Genomic DNA, 25,277 nt, shown 5'->3' with positions numbered 1-25,277 from the left:
CCAAATCATACTAAAATTTTTAGAAAGTCTCTACCTAAACAGGACTATCCCAGTCATTAGAATATACAAAATGGACCTCTTACTTCAAAATACTTTGTAGAATATTTAAAAGTACACAAATCAACGAAACGGGCATTACTAACACAATTTTCTGTGTTTTGGTTTTACCGATTTTCATCTCCAATCACTGAAAACAATAAAGTAATCCACTATTTGAGAGGAGTTGATCTTTGTAAAAGCTGTCTTTCCAATAAAGCAGAGGCTACATAGTCTTTAATAACTATGTGTGCTTAATCTACTCTCAAGTTACACAATTTTTCCACAAACCCCAGTGTTTGAGAAAATATATAGTTATACTTAGCTAGCAACTCGTAATTCTAGCATGGTCAGAGGGAAAAATAAGATATCGATTTAAAGATAAATATTAGTTTACTTTTCTTCACTAAAAGAAATGTGATTATGGTTAAAACATCACACACATTCTCACAATCCAAACAGAGCAATCAAATATCTTTAAAGGTTAAATCCTTTTGTGTGTGTGTGGTTTTTTTTGGGGGGGTAGGGAAGAGGGGCAAGAAGGAAGGAACTTGCTATTCGCAAGCCACAGTGCTAAATGCTAAGAATATAGAGATGACTAAAACACGATCTTTGCTCTTGAAGAGTTTATAACTAAGCAAGAATTTATGGGTCAGTGGAAGGCCAGAGATGAAGAGAGGATGCTTTCGCTGAGTTATGAAAGATTACTAAAACTCAGTGAGATAAAGAAAGCTGAGAGAAGCATTTTAGGAAGACTATAAACAATAATCAGTAGTATCAAAGGCTCTGATCAAGGACTCAGAAGTATAAAACAGGTAAGAATGTATAAAGGAAAAAGTAAGAGATTATATAATTCTGGAAGACAAAGCACAGGGTCAGAAGAGGGAAGTGGTAAATTAGCCAGATCACTGAGGTAAGAAGAAAAGGTTTGAGGAAGAGAATACCATGTTCAATGTGCATTTCTAATAACCATAGCTTTAGTGAAGAGCATAGATTTGAAGAAGGCAAGACTGGAAGCAAAGTTATTGAGTTGAGGCAAGAGATGGCAAGAATCTGAAATAGAACAGTAGAAATTAGAAAGAAAGAGACGGGATAAATTAAGAAATATTTAGGTGACAAAACTGACCTAACCCTGGTGACTGATTAGATGTGGGAGGTAAGAGAGAGGAAGTTAGTACAGTTACACCTCATTTTATTGTGCTTTGCTTTATTGTGCTTCACAGGTTATACATATATATATATATATATATATATATATATATATATATATATATATTTTATTTACTATAAACTGAAGGAAGACCCTCCACTAGCAAAAAGATTATAACTCACTTTATTGTGATACTAACTTTATGATGGTGGTTTGAAAACAAACCTGCAATATCTCTGAGGTATGCCTGTATTACTTCTAGATTTACAGCTTTGGAGTCAGATACATGGTAATTATCAGAAATTGCAAATGGAAATAAAAATGGAGGAACACATTATGGATGGGGTTGGGGGGACCTGGAAAAGTAGGTGCAAAGTTAGAAATGTTGAGTTTGAGATCCCTGTAATGATCCAATGGCTATGTCTACCAAGCTGATAGATGTATAAGTTGGAAGTCAGGGCTAGAGTTATAGATGTGAATCATTAGAATACAAGGGTAGTTAAGACACAAACGTGTATAAGATGCCCAAGGAAAAGAAAGAGGGAAAGAACAATGAAATATGGATGAAATCCTGGAGAATACAAAGAGGGTGGTTTATGAGGAACTCATAGAAGTTTGAGAAAAAGCAATTATAAGATACTCGCATGACAAAGACTATCAGTGCCCACCAATGTTTGTGTGCTTTTCTCCTTCCTTAGAACACTGCTAAACTCTGTATCTCAGCCTCTTATAATTAGATAAAGTCACTTGAAAATACCCTATTAATAGCTAAAAATATATGGCAGAAGCAATGTATGCAGTTCCAGGCTTGGTTTCTGAAACTTCGTGCATGATCCCCTATGATCTCTCTTCCTTTTGTGGAGGCTTGGAAGCCACACACTGAAGATGGCACCACCTTTAAAGAAGGAGCCAAGTCCCTCCAAGGAGCTGAGCCAAGTCCAAACACTGCATTTAGTATCACATGTCTAAATCCCGGGGGGAAAAATAAATCTATGCTCTCTGTACAAAAAAGGAAGCTGTAATTCCTTTCTATTATTTCTTTTAAAAATATCTTAGGTCCAGATTCAATATTAACACAACATTAGCATGTCAAAATGATAATCAAACCGAAACTTCACAATGGACTTAAGAATACCGGAATTTGAACAAAGCATTTTCCCAATAAAACCTCCTTTCTTTTAAAATTCTATATTATTTCTGACTTTCTAAATTCACAAGGCAGATTTATAAATTCTCCAGTGACTACACAACCTTCTTAAAGCAAACTGTGACATTTCTTTATGAAATTCTCAGTGCTATCAAAGTTATCAACTGTGTTTGTATAGTTAATATAATTACACTTCTACGAAAGTTCCTAAAATCCAAAGTAGTTATTGAAGAAAGAGTTTAAGCACGTACATATTGCTAAGTCTTTGGGGAACAAAGGACTTCTGAAGTACTAAGAAAATGAGAGAACTAATACTTAGCAATTTATTTATCAAGGTATGTTTCCCCAAAAACCTAAAATAAGACTCTAAATTATATAGGGAATCTAAATATTTAAAATTCGGTTCTATTCATTAATCACTCATTAATCACTTATTCCAAATAAGTTAAATATAAAACATTACAATAAATATCATGAGTACGCTTACATATTAAACCTAATCAATTTGTTTAAATTATGTTGTAAATAAAACCAACCCCAGCAAACCATTTCAAGGAAGGTTTTCTTTCTCTCTAAAACAGACAGGAGACAACATACATATAGGGGTCACTTTGCAAGGCCAGAAAAAAACCATATTACTCTTTCATTATCCCTTTCCTCACTACTGACCATCCTCTCTTAATTAGTACTTAGCACAATTAAATATTAGTTTGCCATCAGGGCATAGGAACAAATAGAAAACACAAACAAATACATTTCACGCTCTCCCTTTCACGGAAGCCTTAGAAACCACAGACTAAAGACAGCATCTCTTTTATGGAATGAACGGAGTCCCTGAATGCCTCCATGAAGCTAAGCTGAACCTGAACATCCACATGTTGTGCCAGGTGTCATAGGCATAATACAGGACCCTGAAACTGGAGTTCACAGTACAGAACACAGCTGAAGCAGTGTATCTGTGTTGCAGTGCTGTCTGCCTAGAGGAAACATCCCTAGAGCAAGGCAAGAAGCCCTCAAAGCAATGCTGGAATCTCTGTTGCAATCAAGAAGTTCACCATGGCTATGTACAAAAATTTGTTGAACACTGCTTAAAAACATTTCCTAAAAAATCAAGGAACTTGGATAAAATCCTTGCTTTTCCACTAATTAACTTTTCATTGAGAGCAAACTATTAGATTTCTAAATTTTGTTTTCTTTATGTGTAAACATCCAATTGCCCCTTAGGTGAAAGGGGCTGGCCCACTTTGGTATTTAACACATTTGCTTTCAAACAACCACCCATCCACCTCTGACACCAGGGCTCCAAACTCATGTATCTGGTAAATCTATCAAAAGACAGTGACTGTCATATCTGTGGTATAATTGGCTTTGTACAACATCTGTATGCTGGGTTTTTAAAAATCTACCTGAAAAAAAAAATCAGTTTAAGCCTTAAGAAAAAAGAAGCCAAACTAAATACATCTTGAACAGGCAGGTTAAAATGTACGTATTCTCCAAGTTTATTTTCTGTAAGTCAGCTACTTAGAAGTAGCAACATATTTTTCCATAAAAACGTGTTTTAAGATTCCCAAGCTAGTTTGTTCAAATATAGCCAAACTGTATACCTCATTTGTGTTATATAACCATCACCATTTATAACAAAGAATTCACTAGAATATCTATTCAGAGTTGCAGCTTGGAATGATCCTTGGGCTGTATCTCTCCCTGCTAAAATCCCAGTAGCTAGAACATAGGGACTTGCTTTCACCAGCATGACTCTCATCTTCTCACATACTAGCACGCAAGGCTAGAACACAGCCTGTGCTTCTATGCCCAGACCATCTCCAAATCCCAAACTCCAAACTCAAGTAGCATGCTCATATCCCTTAGAACAAGGATGGAAACAGAGATGGTATGGAAGGGGGAGACAAGAAATGGGCTTATCTGAAGGGTGATTTTAAAAAGTAGATAGGCACTAATGAGTGACTAAGAAATGAGGAGGGTGTCTTTCTTTTCTCTCTTTTATATATTACTGCCACTGAAAAATCAGAGTGAGGGTGAAACCACTGTGAGAGTTGAACAACATGGAAACTTTTCTACAATGGCAACTGGATCAAATTTTTCCTTCCCCTTCTCTCTGCTGTACTCATATTATAAATAAGGAAGATGACATTCAATCCTTCCACTAGACTGTAAGTTCTCTCAGAATAGGTATCATCTCTTGCTCAATTTTGTATCTTTGGTGCCTGAAAATCTGGCACAAAGTGGGTGATCAATAAATGTGCAGAAAGAATCAATAAATACAACTGTAGTGGATGCTGTGATTTATGATCCAGAATCCCCTTTGTAACTGTGAAGAGCTTATTTGGGAGTACTCCTGGCAGACAGCCTTCAGCTGCCAGCTCTCTTAAGGAATTGTCTCAAATGAAGAGAACCATTTCGGCCCAAGATCATACTCCTTCCTGGGCCAGTTTGCATCCAATGATTGGGGATATAAAGGTCCAGCTCCCCTCACCTGACCTTGAGACAATTCTGAGGACCATCCCAGCTTCAGAGCTCCCTCTTTGGAGTGTTCAAACTGAGTCCAACTACTCTCATGGAAGTTGGACTTCTGTCCTTTGCATGGAATTGGTCCCAAAAGGCCTCCCTAGTAAATTTGTTGCACTTTAATTTCCATCTCAGAGTCTGCTTTCAAGAAACCCAACCTGAGACAATAGTCCAAAAGAGTATCTAGGTCTGACTCAGATTTAAACTGCTCAAGGAAAGGTATTGGACTTCATATTAAAAGTCAGTAAACATAAAAGGCTTTACAAAAGCCAAGGAATGAACTCTTCTTAAATCATTATTAAACTTACTGTGGTGACATTGATTAGTAAAATTATATAGATTTCAAGTGTACATTTCTATAATACATCATCTATACATTGCATTATGTTCACCACCCAAAGTCAGTTCTTCCATCATATATTGACCCCCTTTTCACTCTTCTTCCACGCCTCCACCCCCTTACCCTCTGGTAACCACTAAATTGTTGTCTGTGTCTATGATTTTTTGTTTGTCTTGTTTGTTTCTTTCAGTTTTATATGCCACAAGTCATGTGGTTCTTGACTTTTTCTGTCTTATTTTGCTTAGCATGATACTCTCAAGATCCATCCATGTTGTCACAAATGGCAGTATTTCGTCTTTTCTTATGGTGAAGTAATATTCCATCACATATATATATATCACATCTTCTTTATCCAATCATCTATCGAGGGACACTTGGGTTGTCTCCATGTCTTGGCCACTGTGAATAAAGCTGCAGTGAACACAGGGGTACATATATCTTTACAGATAAATGTTTTGTAATTTTCTGGGTAGATACCCAGAAGAGAGATTGCTGGGTCGTATGGTAATTCTATACTTAATTTTTTTGAGGAACTTCCATACGGTTTTCCATAGTGGCTATACCAATTTACATTCCCATCAGCAATGTATGAGTGTTCCCTTTTCTCCAGATCCTTGCTAACACTTGTTATTACTTGTCTTGTTAATAGCCAATCTAACAGGTACGAGGTGGTATCTCATTGTGGTTTTGATTTGCATTTCCCTCAGAACTATTGATGTTGAGCACCTTTTCATGTATCTGTTGGCCGTTTGTGTGTCTTCTTGGGAGAAGTGCCGGTTCAGGAACTCTGCCCATTTTTAAATTGGATTGTTTATTTGTTGTTGAATACGAGTTTATATATTTTGGATATTGGCTCCTTATCAGAGGTATTGTTTGCAAATATCTTTTCCCATTCGGTTGGTTGCCTCTTTGTTTTGTTGATGGTTTCTTTTGGTGTGGAGAAGTTTTTAGTTTGATACAGTCCCATTAATTATTTTTGCTTTTACTTCCTTTCACTTTGAGGTCATATTCATAAAATCCTCTCTGAACCCAAGGTTCATAAGTTTAATACCTATGCTTTCTTCTATGTAATCTATTGTTTCAGGTTTTATGTTTAGGTGTTTGATCCATTTTGAGTTAATTTTGCCATATGGTGACAGATAGCAGTCTAGTTTCATTCTTTTGCATGTGGCAATTTTCCCAGCACCTTTAAAGAGGCTTTCTTTTCTCCAGCGTATATTTTTCACTCCTTTGTTGAAAATTATCTGCCCATATACATGTGGGTTTATTTCTGGATTCTCAATTCTATTCCATTACTCTGTGTGTCTGCTTTTTTGGCCAATACCATGCTGTTTTGATTATTATGGCTTTGCAGTATAAATTGAAGTCAAGGAGTGTGATACCTCCAGCCTTGTTCTTTTTTCTTAGGATTCCTTTGGCTATTCAGGATCTTTTTTGATTCCACACAAATCTGATGATTTTTTGTTCTTTCTTTAAAAAATTCCATTGGGATTTTGAATGGGATTGCATTAAACTTGTATGTTGCCTTAGGTAGTAATGTGACCATTTTAACTATGTTGATTCTTCCAACCCATGAACATGGAATATCTTTCCATTTGTTTGTGTCTTCTTCAATTTCTTTTACTAATGTCTTATAGTTTTCAGTGTGTAGGTCTTTATAAACTTTGTTAAGATTATTCCTAAAATCTTATTCTTTTTGTTGCAATTGCAAAAGGAATTGGTTTTTCATTTCTTTTTCTGAAATGTCATTGTTAGTATATTGGAATGCAATGAATTTTTGTACATTGATTTTGTATCCTACAAATTTACTGCATTTGTTTACTGTTTCTAATAGTTATTTTGTGAAGTCTTTAGGGTTTTCCATACAAAGAATCATGTCATCTGCAAAAAGTGACAATTTAACTTCTTCATTCCCAATTTGGATGACTTCCTCTTGTCTGATTGCTCTAGCTAGCACTTCCAGGACTATGTTGAATAACACTGGTGAAAGAGGGCATTGTCTTATTCCTAATCTTGGAGGAAAATCTCAGTATTTCACCATAAGTATGACATTAGGGTTTGTAGTATATGGACTTTATTATGTGAAGGTCTTTTCCTTCTATACCATTTTACTGTTTAATCATAAATGGATGTTGTATCTTATCAAATGCCTTTTCTGCATCTATTGATATGATCATAATTTTTATCCTTTATTTTATGTGATGTATCACATTGATCGATTTGCATATGCTAAACCACCCTTGTATCCCTGGAATAAACCCCACTTGATTGTGATATATAATCTTTTTAATGTATTGTTGTATTCGATTTGCTAGTATTTTGTTTAGGATTTCTGCATATGTATTCATCAGAGATACTGGTCTATAATTTTCTTTTCTTGTGTTATCCTTATTGGGTTTGGGTATCAGGGTAATGTTGGCCACATAAAATGAGTTAGGAAGTATTGCTTCTTCTTCAAATGTTTGGAGAGTATGAGGAGGACAGGTATTAAATCATATTTGAATGTTTGGTAGAATTCACTAGTGAAGCCATCTGGTCTTGGGGACCGTTGCTTTTGGGAAGGTTTTGGATGATTGTTTCAATTTCCTTACTGTTGATCGATCTATTTAGATTTTCCAGTTCTCTGTGATTCAGTCTAGGAAGGTTTATATGTTTCTAAGAACTTCTAGGTTATTGAATTTGTTAGAATATAGTCCTTCATAGTAGTCTTATATGAGCCTTTGTATTTCTGTGGTATCCGTCAAAACTTCTCCTCTTTCATTTCTTGATTTTATTTGTGTATTTTTTTCTTAGTGAGTGTAGCCAACGGTTTGTCAGTTTTATTAATCTTTTCAAACAACCAGGTGTTTGTTGCATAATTTTTCCTATTGTCTTTTTGTTCTCTATTTCATTTAATTTGCTCTAATTTTTATTATTTCCTTACATCTGCTGACTTTGGGTTCCATTTGTTCTTTTTGTAGTTCTTTAAGATGTAATGCTACGTTGTTTATTTGGGATTTTTCTTGTTTCTGAATAGACCTATAATGATATAAATTTCCCTCTTAATACCACTTTCACAGTATCCCAATAATTTTGATATGATGTATTTTCATTCTCGTTTGATTTTATGTATCTTTTGATCTCTCCTTTTATTTATTCTTTGACCCAGTCATTCTCCAGTATCATGTTGTTTAATTTTCACGTATTTGTGGTTTTTCCCACTTTCTTTTTGCAGTTTATCGCCAATTTCAACATATTGTGGTCTGAGAATATGCTTGATATGATTTCAATATTCTTAAATTTGTTGAGGCTAGTTTTGTGTCCCAACATATGGTATATCCTTGAAAATGCTCCACGTGCACTAGAAAAAAATGTATAGCATGGTGCTCCAGACTGAACAATCACAAGTATCAATTATGTCCATTTGGTTAATGTGTCATTTAAGGATGATATTTACTTATTGATTTTCTATTTGGATGATCTATTCCTAGCTGAAAATGGCATATTAGGCCCCCTATTGTAATTGCGTTTTTGTCAATTTCTCCCTTTAGTTTTGTTAGTAGTTGCTTTATATATTTTGGTGCTCCTAGATTGGGAGCATATATATTGATGAGTGCTATGTTTTATTGGTGTATTGTCCCCTTTATCATTATAAAATGCCAATCTTTGCATAGTTACCTTTTTTCATCTTGAAGTCGGTTTTGTCATGTATAAATATAACTACACTCACTTTTCTCTAGATGCCATTTGCTTGGAGTATCGTTTTAAACCCTTTCACTTTGAGTCTATATTTGTCCTTGTAGCTGAGATGTGTCCCTTGAAGACAGCGTATGACTGGGTTTTGCTTTTTGATCCAATCTGCTACTCTGTGCCTTTTTATTGGTGAGTTCAGTCCATTTACATTTAGGGTGATTACTGATACATGAGGATTTCCTATAACCATTTTATCTTTTGTTTTCTGGTAGCTCAGTGTCTCCATTGTTTCTTTGCCTTTGTGTTTCTGTTATTTTAGTTTGGTGGTATTCTATGATTTTTTCCCGTTTCCTCTTTTTTTATGTTATGTATCTCATTCTGGATTTTTTTTTTTGAATAGTTACCAATAAGTTTATGTAAAAGAAAATTTCATACTGTGTTTCCCCGAAAATAAGACCTAGCTGGACAATCAGTCTTAATGTGTTTTTTGGAGCAAAAATTAATATAAGACCTGGTATCATATTATATCTGGTATTACATTACACTATATTATATAAAATCCAGTCTTATATTATAGTAAAATAAAACCGAGTCTTATATTAATTTTTGCTCCAAAAGATGCATTTGAGCTGACTGTCTGGCTAGGTCTTATTTTTAAGGAAGCACGATATATATAGTAGTCCTTTTTCTTCAGCATGTTTCTTAACTCCATTCCTCTTTGCAAATTCAAAACTTCACCATCTTACCCTTTTATGTTTTTTGTTGTCACAAATTATCCCGATTTATGCTGTGAGTTCACTTGAGTTGTGGTAGCAAATTGTCTTCTTCGCTGTCTCTTTTTTTGTTTTTATCTCCTTTACCCTTTATGTTATGTTTAAGTATATAGTGCCCTATTCTGTGTAGGGGTTGTCATTTCCTGCTTCTGTCTGTTAGTCATCTTACTCATAGTTTTATATCCTCTTGTCTTTTTTTTCAGGTAGAATAACCTCCTTCAGTATTTCCTGTAACACAGGCTTTGTGGTGGAAAATTCCCTCAGCTTCTGTATATCTAGAAAGGTCTTTATTCCTCCTTCATATCTAAAGGATAACTTTGCTGGATATATTATTCTTGGCTGGTAATTTCTCTCTTTCAATAGTTTGAATATTTGATTCCACTCCCTCCTGACAAGTTAGTACTAACACACATAAAACATTTTAGTCCATATAGTATCACTGAGTTTCTATAATTAGATTCCACACAAATGTTTCATTAATCTATTCAATCCTTAACTTTCTTATCATAACATAAAAGCAACCACTCAAAACTCATCTTTATTTTTAACACTGCTTTTATTTCATTGTGGTTTCCTCTGAATATCTCCTGCATATATTTCCTTGTTTCCTTTTATAAGGAAATGCATTAAAAATGCATAGAATTATTATTACTCGCATGTGTAACAGCCTAATATTCAATTTCTTGCCAAAATAAAATTCATAGCTCATAGGTCATTTTATTTTATGAGTTTTTTAAAAGATGGTTAGTCTGCAATTAATTATTTAGAGGGCCAGCTTCCTAATGGCAGATCTTTCAACTACAGATAAACAGTCATCTCCTAAAATTGGTATTATGTGGGAAGTCTGAGATGCATTAGGCATTTGTCATCTTACCATGAACACTTCCTAATGTAATATCCCCAGCAGCAGAAGATAAAAATGACGATTCTGTATAAAGATACTTGGCTTTCAGCAAACCATCTTCAGTAGATATATTAACAGCACTTCCCAGCAGTTTGTCTACAGTCACAGTCTAGTAAGAAAAAGACTCAAATCAGTTCATTATAAAACAAAGACTGGTAAAAAGTCAAAATGGTACCTATAGAATTTGTAGGCAACTGCAAAAAAGTTACTATCCTGCGCAGAATCACTTTAGTGACTTTTGACTGCCTAACTCGATCTGTTAGACGATTGTGAGCAATGGTGTATTCTCTGTGGAATGTGGAACAGACCCATTATATTTCTTCATTTACTTAGATCTTTAATTTCTTTTAATAATGTTTTATATTTTCTGTGTAGAGTTTTCCTTCATCTTATGTTAAATTTATTCCTATTTGATATTTTCTAAGTGTATTTATTATAAAAGATGTAATTTTTAACTTCATTTTATCTTAGTTGGCTTTTGTATTTGACCTTAAATCCAACAACTTCACTAAACTCACTAATTCTAATAATTTACCTGAATTAAAAAAATTTTCTACATGCATAATTATATTGTATATAAGTGATAGTTTCATTTCTTCCCTTCTCATCCTTATATTAATACTGTTTTTCCTGCTCATTCCTCCCTTACTATCTTGCTCAGGCCTCCAATTCAATGATGACTAGAAGCCCAGGGATAGTAAGCATCTTTATCTTATTCCTGTTCTCAGAGGGAAAGTTTTCAACATTGTATCACTGAGTATGATGTTTGCTACAGATACCTTTTATCAAATTAAGAAAGTTCCCTCATATTTCAAATTTGTTTTATTGTTGTTGCTATTTAAATCATGAATTTTAGCACATACTTCATCTGATTTTATTAAGACTATCATGATTTTCTTTCATCTGTTAATACAGTGAATAAATATTATTTCTAGAATTTTTCCACTTTACAGCTAATAAGACAGTAGGTTTCCACTGAACAAAATGAGGGAATTTTGTATTTGTTCCTAAGTTCCCCTAACAAAATGTAGTATGTATTTGTCTCAAATATTGAGCACAATATAAAATGAAGATATCTAATTTAAGATTCCAAATCATTTCATAGCATTTTAAGCAAATGTTTTTTAAGGATAAATTAATGTTAATATAAAATTGTTGACATAAAAACTGAATCACCAGGAATGTTTGCCAGAGTTTTGCCCAAGGTCAAATTCAAGTATTATACTAGGATGTTTAAAGAAACATCTCTATTTTTGAACACATGGACATTAGTATAATGCACTCCTAATATGTCCTTCAGAAACTGTTAAGAGCTCAAAATATTTTTAAATAAGAATGGAGTTCCAACAATACTAAAATATTAGAAGATAAACAGAAGTATGAAAAGAGAAAGAAAAGTACTCTGAGGTTCTTATGAGAAGCAAATAAGAACTACTTTGCCCTTTGGATTTGAAGTACGTAACTTTCTTTTCTAATGGACTTTTATTAAGTATATAATATACACCCAATTGCTTCTTATCTATTACAGTTTCTTTTAAGTTAATTATGGATTCATAGGAATTTTTACTTTAAATCTAGTTTCAATAATTCTGTCAAAAAAAAGATATTTTATGTACATTCAAATTTGTCAGAATACAAATGTTTTGCATTCTTCAGTGTTATAGTAAAGGTATAAAACTCCTGAAAAAATTTATCCTTTACCTACAAAGTTTCTTTATGAAAAGTTATATGCATGGTTTCAAAATTTCCAAATTTCCATAAAGTAGATAACAAGTAGGAGTACTGTAGCTTTTTATAGATAGTGAGTTTGTTTTAGGGAACACCAAATGATAAATACTGAAAGAATATTTGAAACTCAATTGAATTGGCAAAGAGGCACTTTTGATTAGACTCTCCCCACAACCAAACAAAGCTTTTAAGAGACTCCTTGTGAGTATCTGGAAAATGTCAAAGATTTACTTTGTTCATTAAACACATATTTTACTCTGTAGGAAGCCAGAAAAGTATCCTCCACTGTTCCACCAAAGCAAATGAAATCAAGTGAAAGTATAATACCTCCCCCACGACAATAATATATTATAGTTATTTTAACCAATCATTCCATAAAATTAATTTGAGAGAAATTCAAAATTCACTGAGGACCACAGGTAATGCACAATATCAGATACTAACTAGAACTACTAAACTTAGGACACTACAGTTAACAACAAAATAGTGAGGCTCTACTTTATAGTTATTAATGCTAATGGAACAAAAAGTCATAGACTCTTTGGATTAAACTGTATAGCTTGCTTATTAACAGAAATACCTACTTAAAAAAATTTTTAAAAAGTAGATCCAAAAATCAATACCCTCCTGACAGAGATATTATTATAAATTAATTTTCTTTTCTATATGAGAAGGAAAACTTTTCATAAATTTAGTTATATAAAATAACATTACATATAATGAAAACCAAGTTTTAAGAAAGCACTGTGGCTTTGTAGCCCAAGCTAAGAAAGAGGTCAACTAACAACTGTCATCAATTTATCCAACGATCAGATAAAATGAATTTCTATCATCTCTGTACCGAACAGGATACTGAACTTAATGATAAAATTTAAAAACAGCCACTCCATATAAAATAACACATAAAGAATGCTGTTAAATGTTTATAGCGCTCATTTGATTCTCACAATCTTGTTGAGTATGAAAAACAAATCACATCGTCCCTGTTTCATGAATAATGAAACGAAGTCTCAGTAAAGTTACCTGGGAGATCTAAGAGTGATTCAATTATCTTTGTTATCTGTGTTTTATTTACCTTCATCATCATCATTACAATAAACACTATGTTAGAGTTAGCTATGTGTCAGACATTGTTTTAAGTACTGTGTCATTAACTAATTTAATTCTCATAACAACCCTCTGAGTTAAGTATATTACTATAATTTCATTTTTCCAAAAAAGAGGACAGATAAAGTAACTTCTCTGAAGTTAAAGAACTTAGTAAATAGCCAAGCCAGGATTCAAACCCAGGTAGTTTGGTTCTCAATAATTCTGTGCTCTTAACCAATTCACTATGCTACCTCTCAAATATGCAAAAGCATATTTCTGTGTAAGTTGTATATTAAAAGTTATCATTTCATAAGCATTTATTTTATATAAAACAGAAAATTAGAAATATGCTTTAAAAATTAACACTGTACAGGCCGGTCGGTGGCTCAGGCGGTTGGAGCTCCGTGCTCCTAACTCCGAAGGCTGCCAGTTCGATTCCCACATGGGCCAGTGGGCTCTCAACCACAAGGTTGCCGGTTCAACTTCTCGAGTCCCGCAAGGGATGGTTGGCTGTGCCCCCTGCAACTAAGATTGAACACGGCACCTTGAGCTGAGCTGCCGCTGAGCTCCCGGATGGCTCAGTTGGTTGGAGCGCGTACTCTCAACCACAAGGTATCCCGCAAGGGATAGTGGGCTGTGCCCCCTGCAACTAGCAACGGCAACTGGACCTGGAGCTGAGCTGCGCCTTCCACAACTAAGACTGAAAGGACAACAACTTGACTTGGAAAAAAGTCCTAGAAGTACACACTGTTTGTACCCCAATAAAATCCTGTTCACCTTCCCCAATAAAAAAATATTTTTTAAAAAAAATTAACACTGTATATAATGGAAGTATCTAGACTTATTCGTTAGTACAGCACAAAACTCAATTGGCAAGAAACAAAATAGTATAATAAAAAGTAGGAATAAACAAATATGCACTAAACCATGAAAGTTAGAACAAACAAAAATGAGTGGAAATAGGGGCCAAAATATTCAAAATAGCAAACGATGAAGAGATAATTTAAATTCTTTTTTGATACTTATAGTTGAATGTCAATATGTAATATTCTGCTAACTTAGATAATTGCAAGTACCACAAGCCATCATTTAAAGGACAGAGCTTGAAGAGCTGCAAAGTTGTCTAATTTCCCTTTGCACCTTCAAGACCAAAGCAACCTGAGAGGTAAAACTCAATGCCATCTCAAAAGAGCTGCCACATCAGGCAAGGCAATCTTTCAATACTTTCCTAGTTTAATTTAAAGGATAAATTTAAATGTGTGGGTTTAAACAGTCTCCCACAAGTTGATGCTAGAAAATAAAAGCTACAACAGTAGAAACAATTAGTGTTATAATCTACCTTGTCTAATTATGCCAACATAAGATATACTCTCAATTCCTCCCTACCAATCTATAAGATATACTCTCAATTGCTCCCTATCAATTATCTGTGAATAAAGCTGAGTATGAAAACGAACAAATTTATAGCAAAAGATCCTTGCAAATTGTAGAAGTGACTTTGACCTTTTTCAGATTTAAAACATTATCGATCATATTAAAAACAATTATGACAGATTATACTTCAAAATTATACCTTTACTCTTAATACTATGCTGAATCACAGGAAGCAACAAAAGTTGATTAAAAAATACAAACTATCTTATAACAACCAAAATCTCTATAGCTAATAAAAGCTTTTGGAGAACAGTAATGTAAACTAGTGGTGCCATCTTGTGGAAAACACTGAAGGAAGTTTGACTTTTGAACTCATCTTTCAATTGTCGCTAAAGGCAAAGTAAACAGATCTTGGAAAAATACTCAAACATAACACAGAAGAAAAATTTAATCCCAACTATGGTGGTGTTACTTAATGATCGATTTTAATCCATGATCATAAAAATAAAAATTTCTTCAGAACTAGAATTAAAACATTAAGTATTTAAAGATGTTATTGATTCCAAATAAGAAACTAAATAACTGTCAAAAGTATTAAATCACAAACTAAAATTTAAAGTGTATAATATTTAATCACCTGAATTTGAAATTTGAATTTACCAATGAATTAAAATGCATTAAAGAAGGAATGTTATGCCACAAATTCTGTAGAGCCTACCCGCTGTAGAGCCAATTTGATGCAAAACTGTAATTACTAAAACAAGAAAGTTTCAATCTTACACTTTTATCTGATGCACAAATATCTATATTTCCATAAACTGTTCCCAGACAGATCACTTTGCCTCCTTTTGCTTGAACATGTAGTTTTTGACTCTGAAAGACAAATACAAAAATACATATAGAGAAGAATAAATTTGACTTATACTAATAAAAAATTTTCCAACATTTTAAAAGTTTCTTTTTAAATAACAATAAAGCAGCAAAAGAGGAAAAGGGAAAATAGAAATGCACTATTTGGAATAATAACATCAACCAGAAAAGAATGTCAACTGCTGTTAAAGGGATTAAATAAAGCCATCTGGACTCAAAGGGAAAAAGAAGAGTGACTGGAGCTTCCACTAGCTTCACTGAAAAAGAACTTGGGAATGAAAAATCACAGTGGTTGGCTAACTGAACAGAAATGGGGATGAGGATAACACCATAATCACTCTTATTGGTCATCATTAGTAATAACAATGATATTTATCACTTATTTGGCATTTTCTTTGCACCATATATAATGTTCGCTACATTACATTAACTATCATTTAATCCTCACAATAACTCAGACAAATGGATATTATATTTTCCTCATTTCACATGAGAAATCCAAGAATCAGAAAAAATAAATAAATTTATCAGGTGACACTGTTAGAAAACAACAAAATCTGACCTAATAGAACCCACACTCTTATGACTGGGGTCTTCTAAAGAATATATTCACACTTAGGTTAACAGCCAACGGACTGTTAAACTTTCTAGCACAACATACCCCTGAAACTGGAACTAACTGAAAATTCCTCTAAGCACAAATGAAAATAGTGGTGAGTTAGCCTCCTCTGCTAGACCAAAACAAAAAGTGTGTGTGTGTGTGAGAAAGAGAGAGAGACAGAGAGACAGAGAGAGAGACAGAGAGACCGAGAGACAGAGAGACAGAGAGAGAAAGAGAGACTTGATTTCAAACTTGGCAACTGTGACAGAAGCTATTATAAGTCCACAAAAATCCATTTTTTTCTCCAAAGTAAGAGTATAGCTGGGCCCATGAAGAGATTGTATTTTCCAGCTTCCTTTACCCCTTAGGTGTTGCTCAGTTTTTGCCAAGAGACTGTAAATGGAAATGCTATATGCAATTTCCAGGCTTGTCCTTTTAGAAGAGTTGGTATGCCTTCTCTATGCTCTGCCTTTTCACCAAATGAGTGCAGATTACAATAAGGCTCTAAGACATGGCAGAGCCAGAGATGAACCTAGAAATATTAAACAGAAACAGCCACCCACACACTTGGACACAATTAAGAAATAAACTATAGTGGTATGAGCCATTAGATGTTTGGTTTATTTTTCAGAGTAGTTTACCTTAACCATTTACATATATCTTCAGTTCTGCTACAATTATAAAGAGAAAAATAGTAGGTAAATAACAGAGGAAGAAAAATAACAAAAGCAAACTCACCAATATCTTGACCAGCAACAGCAGAGAAGCGTCTAAAACATTGGGAGTAAAAATTCAAGACAAGTATATACTTTCTGGTTGCTTGATTATTCAGGGGGTAAAATAGTAAAACCTTAGGCAAAACAGCCCAGGAACGAATTTCAAAACATTTAGTGAAAAGGACAAAATGAATCATAATTAAAAAGTTTATCTGTATTATAGCATTGTAGACTACTTCATGCCCATAGAAACATGAGTCTGAAGTAAAATTATATATAATTTTTTATCAAGCAGACAAGTAATTGATGAACTCTAGAAAAGAGTATCTCCAAAACAACCGTTATTTTATATCAGGCACATTTAACCAAGCCTACATGAATTTGTACAGAATCTGTGAAACTTACGAAATTATAAGCAAAATTTCAAATACATATGCACTTTTTTCTAAGGAGACAGTCATCAGGTTTTCAAAGAGGTCTAAGGCTCAAAAATGTTAAGAGCTATTTTTATAATTTAAAGATCATTTAATTCCAAAAAAATGTTAAGCAGATTATAAAATTTTAAAAAATATGTAAAATAGTTAAAATAAATATTTAAATCACTATGTAGTACAACAAACTACTATGCTCTATTTTTAAAAATGTAAATATCTGGCATTCAATGAGTTAAGGGTCTGCTGCCTAAAAAATTTACTTAGTTAAATGTAGTATTGTCATACATTTTGCTTGGACAATAAAGAAAGGTGGAAAAAGCATAAATGGGGAAATCAGAAAGACCCAAGTTCAAATCTCAGCTCAATTTATTAGCTATGTGAACCTAACTAAATTCCTCAATCTCTTGGTGCCTCATAGTTTCTTCCTTGATAAAAGGAGATAATTCAAGGATTAAATGAAGGCTTACCTAAATTTTCTGGTACATAATAAGGGCTCAATAAACAGTAGCTATTATTATTGCTATAAACATTTTATTGCATAGATCAAATATATTTCAAGTCTTAAAATGAGTGGAAGAGAAATTGGTATTAATAGGCAATTATTAATTCGAGATAATGATTATTATACCGTATTTAAAACTTAAACAAGATATTTTACCAAATGTTTCCATTTGTGAATTTAAGTCAGTTAAATCCTAAGATCTTAGGAGTAAATCTCTTAACCCTTGGTGTATACCATTAGGATCCACTGGACCCAAATTTAGTTCTCAAATTTCTTTTTGAGCTATTCTATTTGTAAGGACTGATTATTTCATAACTTTTATTCTTTCTTAGAGGTTTTCCAAAAAACAAATAGAAAATATACTTATTTAAAAAAAAACACACAGAATAAAACCTATTCTATCTTAAAATTACCCTATCAGTCCACTGGACTCTTTTATAAATCTAAAATACATTACGGGATCTTTATGTTATTTTTCGTATGTCTTATAACATTTTGCTACTTCATTATCCTAGGAATTAATTCATCATTATTAGTCAATTATTCCCAATTATGCTAAAAGACAAAAAAAAAAATAAGACAACAGAAGAACAATGGATTTACCTAGAATGGTAGTCCTCGGCTTAAGGTGATTTTGTCCCCCAGAAGACATTTGGCAAAGTGTGGAGATATTTTCCATTCTGAGAACTGAGTCATAACTGAGCGATGTGCTACTGGCATTTAGTGGGTGGAGGCCAGGGATGCTGCAACGCACAGGTCAGCCCCTGACACACAGAACTATCTGCACCGAAATGTCAACAGTGCCAAAGCTGAGGATCCAATTGTCATTTTATGCCCACAATGGCAAAAAAAGAGAAAATTGACAAGAAGATCTTTCAGAATTACCAGATAAATCAAAAGATGAATGATAGCAGCATACTAGTTTCTAATTTTGATTTGAAACTGAAAATCTAAGACTCTGAATCTTCATCTGGGTGGTGAACATACAATGCAATATACAGATGATGTATTATAGAATTGTACACTTGAAACCTATATAATTTTACTAACCAATGTCACCCCAATAAATAAAAATTTAAAAATAATAAGACTCTGAGTCTTCAGAGGACAATATTTTACATGAATTTTCTGAAACTCAAGCATTGATGAGTAAACTATATATTTCTAAGGAAAAAAGGAACTATAGCATTTTCATCCAGGTAACCATCCAACATGAAGATTTCACTGTGCAATCTTTTATCGAAACCTGAACCATCTCATTGTGCTGAAAAAGGACATGTTACAGTATCCTTTAATCTTTTATGATATTGGTGGAACTAAATTTATTTGGAATGGTTTACATGTGGACAGATGCTAAAGGCAGGTATGCAAATAAGAGTGATTTGAACAAAACTAATAATGTAAAAATGTTTAAATGCATTAATTATTCTAATTAGTTTATGAATCTAAAAATAAAAATGTTTTGCAATTATGAAATAAAGACGACTGACTTCACTTCAACAAAGTTACCTGCCACCAAAGTTAACAAAACTGTTGTGCTTTGAACATGCAAGTATAAGAAGTACCAGTTCTAGCAAGGATATCTAAAACCTATTAGAGATGTATTTAAAATCATTTTGAGCTAAGACCAATCTAATTTTAAGAAAATTAAATATTACACTTGAAACCTATATAATTTTACCAAAAAATTTTAATTAAAAAATTTAAATATAAAAATGTTATTACAAAACAAGATGAATCATTTGTTGTTTATCACAAATACCTACTTAATCCTTAAGTAATGAGCTACCTGGTACATTAAAAATGTGATTAATCTAATATTGTTAAAATGTACTATTATTTTCATGTATACTTCAAAATGAAATCTAAAAGGAACATGAGAAAAAGCCTTCAAAGTTGCTACAACCTCTGTATTTTCAGAACAGAACTAATGTCAATGCAAAATTTTTGCAGGTAATTTCTGAGTAATGAATAAATGATACTCAATATTCTCAAAATGGTACTCAGAATAATAGCTTTAGTTTGATATGGCAGTTCATGGTTTAAGAGTTGTTTTAAAAATAATATTGAAACAAAATTAGAAAAGTGCTTATACCTTAATAGACTGTAAGATGCTAGTCCCCTGCTCAGTTTCAATATTGCAATTATCACATTCAATATTTTGGACTTTTATACAGCCAGACCCTGATGATTTGATATTCAAGTCTAGAAATGAAAAAAGAAAAAAACAAGTTAGTACCATGGTTAATGGGCTCCAAAGCATATTAGTACCCCCTAGAAATCTAGCTCCTCAGTTATATCCATAATTACTGAGCCCTGGGGAGAGCATAGTTGTCAGTAGTCTCTCCTTAAAGGTAAGGGGTCTCCACCATGCCAACACCAAATGTAATGCCCTTTTCTGCCAGTTTTTAGAAATAAAGTAGTTTTCATTGGCCTGTATCATCTAAAGAGAGAAAGTAATATAGGAGGGAAGTAAGGGAGGTCAGAAACTCCTAATCTTACAGGCACTCCTGGGAAAAGAGAAGCTTCTTTCCCACTGAAAAAAACACACATACACAGAGTTCGAGTAAGAATACAGCAAGTTTAACAGTCATTATGGTAAACTGGGTGAGTCAGTTAGACTACTCTCTTATATTCATTAAGATTTAAAAATTTGTTTCCAAACCTCCCCCAAATTAAAAAGCATTTTGCAGGAGTAGCATGATCAGTATATATGATCATGACTTAGTATTTCAAGTCCTATCTCTAACCTTTCATATCTAAAGAAATAAAGATATTACCATGCAGGTATATCAAAAGGTATTTTCAGTAATGAAAAATGGGAACAACTTTGAAAAACATAGTACTAAACGATATTAAAACCTCAAAATTGTGGACAAATAACAGTATTATCTTAAAAAAATTGGAAAATAAGGAGTCACAGGTGGCATCCTTGGCTGTCAATTTAAAGTGTAATCTTAAGTGTCTCTGTACAAAAATATAAAATAAAAAAACACTGACATTTACTACCTAATTCAAATAAATATTGATGATTTTACCTAAACTAGACTAGAGAAGCAAACACTATGTTGCCCCAAACACAAACTACTGGGGTGCAACACCACAAATTCAGTAGTTATGGCATAAAAATCAATTTCTTGAATATGTCGCAGTCTCTATAAAGATTTAAAATAATAGCAATATTTTGGTTGGGATTAATCTAAAATACAAAATTTTATCCCACATTTACATGGGTGCAAGTGTAACTACAAAATTTTTACCCAGTTAAGTAGTGTTACAACCTAAGGCTTGACCTAACACAGCGTTGATAGACATGGAGAACGGAAAAGAGATTCTAAATATACTCTACCCTCATTAGACAGGTACAGAAGTTAAGGCTAGACATTGAGTGACAGTAATCCTACTTTCATCCATTCACTGAAACAAGTATCGACAAACTTGATGAATAATTAAGTATGAAGAAAACTGAATTACACTGATTTCAGGAGCTATGGGATGGACACATGGAAACAGTGAACTGGAAATGGGGTTCTGGCTCTAAAAAGTAGAATCAATAAATAACGAGGTTTGGGATCACCAACACAGGTAATTCCATTTTTATTTGTGCTGCCATAAAATTTGGTGTATCTCTATTACAATACTTAGTCTACTTTGTATTACAATAACATAAAGGCAGATCTTCCTCCCCACCCCAGACTGTTACATTTTGAGGTCAGGGTCTCTTATTCACCTAAGCTAGTTAGAAGTTGAGAAGCAATAAAGCATAGTGGTTAAGCAGACTCCAGTCAATTCAAATCTCAGTTCCACTTTATCTCTGAGCGCAAACAGGCATATTTCTTGATGTACTCCTACTAGAATATAAACTTCATAAAGGCATGGATTTTTTTTTCTATTTGCTCACCCACAATAAATGTTTACTTTATGAAACTTGCTGTATCTCAATTTCCTTATCTGAAACTGTGACAATAACAGTATCTACTTTACAGAGCAATTGTAAGGATTGAAAAAATCATCATAGAAGTGTAGGCTGCTGTTATGATCATCAACAATATCAGTCCCAAGAAGGAAGGGAGCCTGGCGAGACTTTCCTACGTAAGTGTTGTCTTGTATTTGAGAAATAACATGCAACCCAAACACCTAGGACACACATTTTGCAGGCATTATCAGTTGAAGTTTTCCACTTCAACTTAGTCTTACTATGTGTTTTTCTTTAAAACCTGCCATTCTCGGAAAATTTACTTAGGCCAAAATGAATGGAGACGCATCAGTTAAGAAACTGGGTGCCCATTGGAAACCAAACACTTGGTCCACGTTAGAAATGGAAAATCCAATGGGCAGGGCTGTTTGGGGACAGACCCCCAGGCTGTGAGCAGGAGGAAATGTGGATGGACAGCCACACACCATTGAAGGGATTATCAAGCAAAGTCAACCCCCCAAAACAAACCACTCTGCTATTGACAAAGTACAATGAGTGACAGAAACAGGAACAAAGTGCCAAAGGAGAACGTGAAGGGGCTCCACACAAATGTCATTTCACAAAGAACATTCCAAATCATGTTTCCATTCGATTCATTAAATGTCTATAATTGGGAAACTAATTCGTAACCACTACCGGGAAACTCAAAGTAGGACAGAAAAAAGCAGCAGCTTCCGCAAGGGACAACGGTCAATTAGGTTGGAAAGTCAGATCCAAAGGGACCAATTAAAAGTGCACTTCCGCCAAATGTGAGGAGGTCCTGGGTGTGCCCTGGGACCCAAACCCGTGACAACGTCACTTCACTTGCCAAACTTCAGGGGCGCGATCACCTCCACGGACGCCTGGGGGTCAATGGTGTCAGACACAATGGCCACCTCCTTCCGCGCCTCGTCGTACTTCACCTGCAGGTCCGCCAGGTCCTGAGCCCCGCCCTTCAGTCCGCTCACCGCCACCAGCACGCGGTCGGCGTCGGGGTACGTAAGGGGGTCCAGGGGCCTCACCGCCAGGTGGCACGGGAGCCGCGCCCGCAGCCGCCCGAACGGGCTCACCAGCAGCGCCCACGCCTTCGGAGTCCGGTGCGCGGGGCCAGGCTCGGACCCGGGCCCCCCACCTACGCCGGATAGCCGGGCCTCACAAGCCCGACACGCCCAGCGCCCGGTGGCCTCGCCGTCCCACACTCTGAGCTGACGGAGCCGGAGGCAGCCGAGTCCCCAGCTCCAGCGAGGGGCGAACATGGCGCGCCCCTCTCGCGCTCCCTTTGATCACCTCACTCACAGCCCAGTCTCGCCACCGCCAGTCGACTTTGCACTGTGCCCGCTCAAGTCACAAGGGAGACATTTGCGAGGGTTTGCTGAAGTAAGAGCAAGACTGCTCACTATATCCCTCAATTTAAACCTCAGCCGCTCATGCCTCAACAGCATGAAATGTCAAAAGCTCTAAGTATCCACCCTGACCGGACATCTCGCCTACCGACCTCCCCTTTCGCAAAGGCCCACGGGATAGGTAGTTCTAAAGGGAGCCAAAAAGCGACGAGTTCCTGGCAGCTCAGAAACTACATATCCCAGGAAGCAATGCGCAGGTAGTAAGAGCAAGTGTCGCCTTCTGCTCCGAAGGCGCGCGTTCTTTGCCTCAACGCCATTAGCCATTGGAGGGACGGAAAGAAAAATCTACATGGCATCCAGCTGGCCAATGGAAAGAGCGGAGAGGGCTAAGTGAGCAAGGCTGTGTGGTTTCCTTAGATACCGAGGACGCGACTTCTTTAGAGAGGGTGGAGCTTTGGAGTGAGACCCTAGAAGCCATAACCTACAGAGAAAAATAGCCTAAATAAGGATCAGTATCAAGGGAAGGGGTAAGAAACTGCAGTTTTAAGGTGAAAAGTAGATGCAAACTAGGAGTACCGTCAGTGGGAGGTTAGGTCCAAAACTCACAAAACTAGAACGGGGTACCCTGGGATGGAGGATCTCTAAGGTAAGAGGATAAAGAGCCAGATCGGTACTTTTTGAGTGAACTCCCTCTTTGACAACAAATATAGCAATAGCAGTAGAGTCCTGCCTCCTTCTGACTCTTAAGTGATCTTAGGCCAGTCATTGGACGTCTCTGGGTTTTAATTGCTCGCTTTTAAAATGAGGTCAATAATACCTTCCTTATCTTGCCTCAAAGGGTTTTTGTAAGGATCAAATCAGATAATGGACTCGAACGCGGTGCACAGGCTGCGAAATTGCAGTGTAAATAAAGTACTCTATTCTTATTTTAGGGATAACATTGCCTCTAAGTTACGAAAAGAAAAGCTGAGAGATCAGGACTTGTGTTGACAGCCGTATCGATCTCTTTAACTAGAAATGATCCTCGGTTTTAGGGCTAAAATGAGAGAGAGAGAGAGAGAGAGAGAGAGAGAGAGAGAGAGAGAGAGAGAGAGAGAGAGAGAGAGAGAGGCAAGCAGAGAGGGAAGGACGGAGGGAGGAGGGAGAGAGGGAGAGAGAGAGAGGGAGGGAGGGAAGGAGGGGGGAGGGGGAGAGGGAAAGAGAGAGGGAGGGAGGGAAGGAGGGGGGAGGGGGAGAGGGAGAGGGAGGGAGAGAGAGAGAGAGAGATAGAGAGAGAGAGAGAGGCAGGCAGAGAGGGAAGGACGGAGGGAGGAGGGAGAGAGGGAGAGAGAGAGAGGGAGGGAGGGAAGGAGGGGGGAGGGGGAGAGGGAAAGAGAGAGGGAGGGAGGGAAGGAGGGGGGAGGGGGAGAGGGAGAGGGAGGGAGAGAGAGAGAGAGAGAGAGAGAGAGAGATAGAGAGAGAGAGAGAGAGAATATCGTGCAATGGGAAGAACATGGGACTGATTATTTTCCTGCCTCTGCACCTGGTTTGTGTGTGTCACCTGGTCCTGTTTCTTCAACCTTAAGATGATGAGGAATTGCACTAAATGACTTTACTTTTTATTATTCTGTGGGTAATTTTAAAAATGGAAAAGATTTATTTCCTCATTTCCTGCTTCTCTCTCCCTTTCTGTGCCATTTCCTCCTCCTATAAATTATTCCCTAAGTTCTTAGTAAAGACACACTGCAAACAAGGACGTTTAATAAAATTCAAGTGCAGAAATTGAATGCCTTAAAAAACAACCTTTGGCTAACTGCAATAATCAGAATTACTGAGAGCTATCATGATAGAGAAATGTCTTAGTGAGCTGAGCTAAGGTCCATTGTGGGCCCGAGTCACAGATTTTTTTGCTACCCAATACATTTTCAAAAATTCAGTGTTTTCTTAAGTTATTCTTTCCTCCTTTCTGTCCTCTTAGTCTTTCCTCCCTTATTATTCTTCCTCCTAGTGAAGGCTCACAATAGGTGCTAACTTTTAGATTCACCAAGTTCCTACTAAATACTAGTACAGTCCTTGGCTTTGTGTTTCATTTGGTCGTAATTATTCAGACTGATCTTCAAATTGTCTTTTTAATGAAG

At 35.5% G+C, this 25,277-nt stretch overlaps 2 protein-coding genes across 9 annotated transcripts in view; one reads left to right on the top strand and one right to left on the bottom strand.

The window, feature by feature from the left end:
- The window catches only part of FAM185A (family with sequence similarity 185 member A), a 112,061-nt gene extending 88,737 nt beyond the window's left edge, over nucleotides 1-23,324 (bottom strand). For 3 of the 7 annotated variants that reach the window (XR_013995330.1, XM_081079554.1, XM_081079557.1), the window contains exons 1-4: nucleotides 22,647-23,319; nucleotides 19,958-20,067; nucleotides 15,520-15,612; nucleotides 10,519-10,657 (exon numbers count right to left, since the gene is read on the bottom strand). Coding sequence is in view for 6 of the 7 variants with exons in the window: in XM_081079554.1 (XP_080935680.1) it covers nucleotides 10,519-10,657; nucleotides 15,520-15,612; nucleotides 19,958-20,067; nucleotides 22,647-23,073 (769 nt within the window). In the remaining variant the exon portion in view is untranslated. Of the gene's footprint in view, nucleotides 1-10,518; nucleotides 10,658-15,519; nucleotides 15,613-19,957; nucleotides 20,068-22,646 lie in introns of all 7 variants that reach the window. The other 4 variants (XM_081079555.1, XM_081079556.1, XM_081079559.1 and 1 more) reach the window with 3 other exon arrangements.
- A 263-nt stretch (nucleotides 23,325-23,587) lies between these two features.
- Nucleotides 23,588-25,277, top strand: part of CCDC146 (coiled-coil domain containing 146) — a 127,146-nt gene continuing 125,456 nt past the window's right edge. Inside the window, exon 1 of one of the 2 annotated variants that reach the window (XM_081079616.1) lies at nucleotides 23,588-23,687. The gene's annotated coding sequence lies outside the window, so the exon portion shown is untranslated. Of the gene's footprint in view, nucleotides 23,807-25,277 lie in introns of both variants that reach the window. The other variant, XM_081079615.1, reaches the window with a different exon arrangement.

This window comes from Rhinolophus hipposideros (assembly GCF_964194185.1).
Source record: "Rhinolophus hipposideros genome assembly, chromosome: 18".
NCBI lineage: Eukaryota > Metazoa > Chordata > Mammalia > Chiroptera > Rhinolophidae > Rhinolophus > Rhinolophus hipposideros.
Note: the sequence above shows the minus strand (reverse complement) of the source record. Positions and strands in the feature narration are given on the sequence as shown.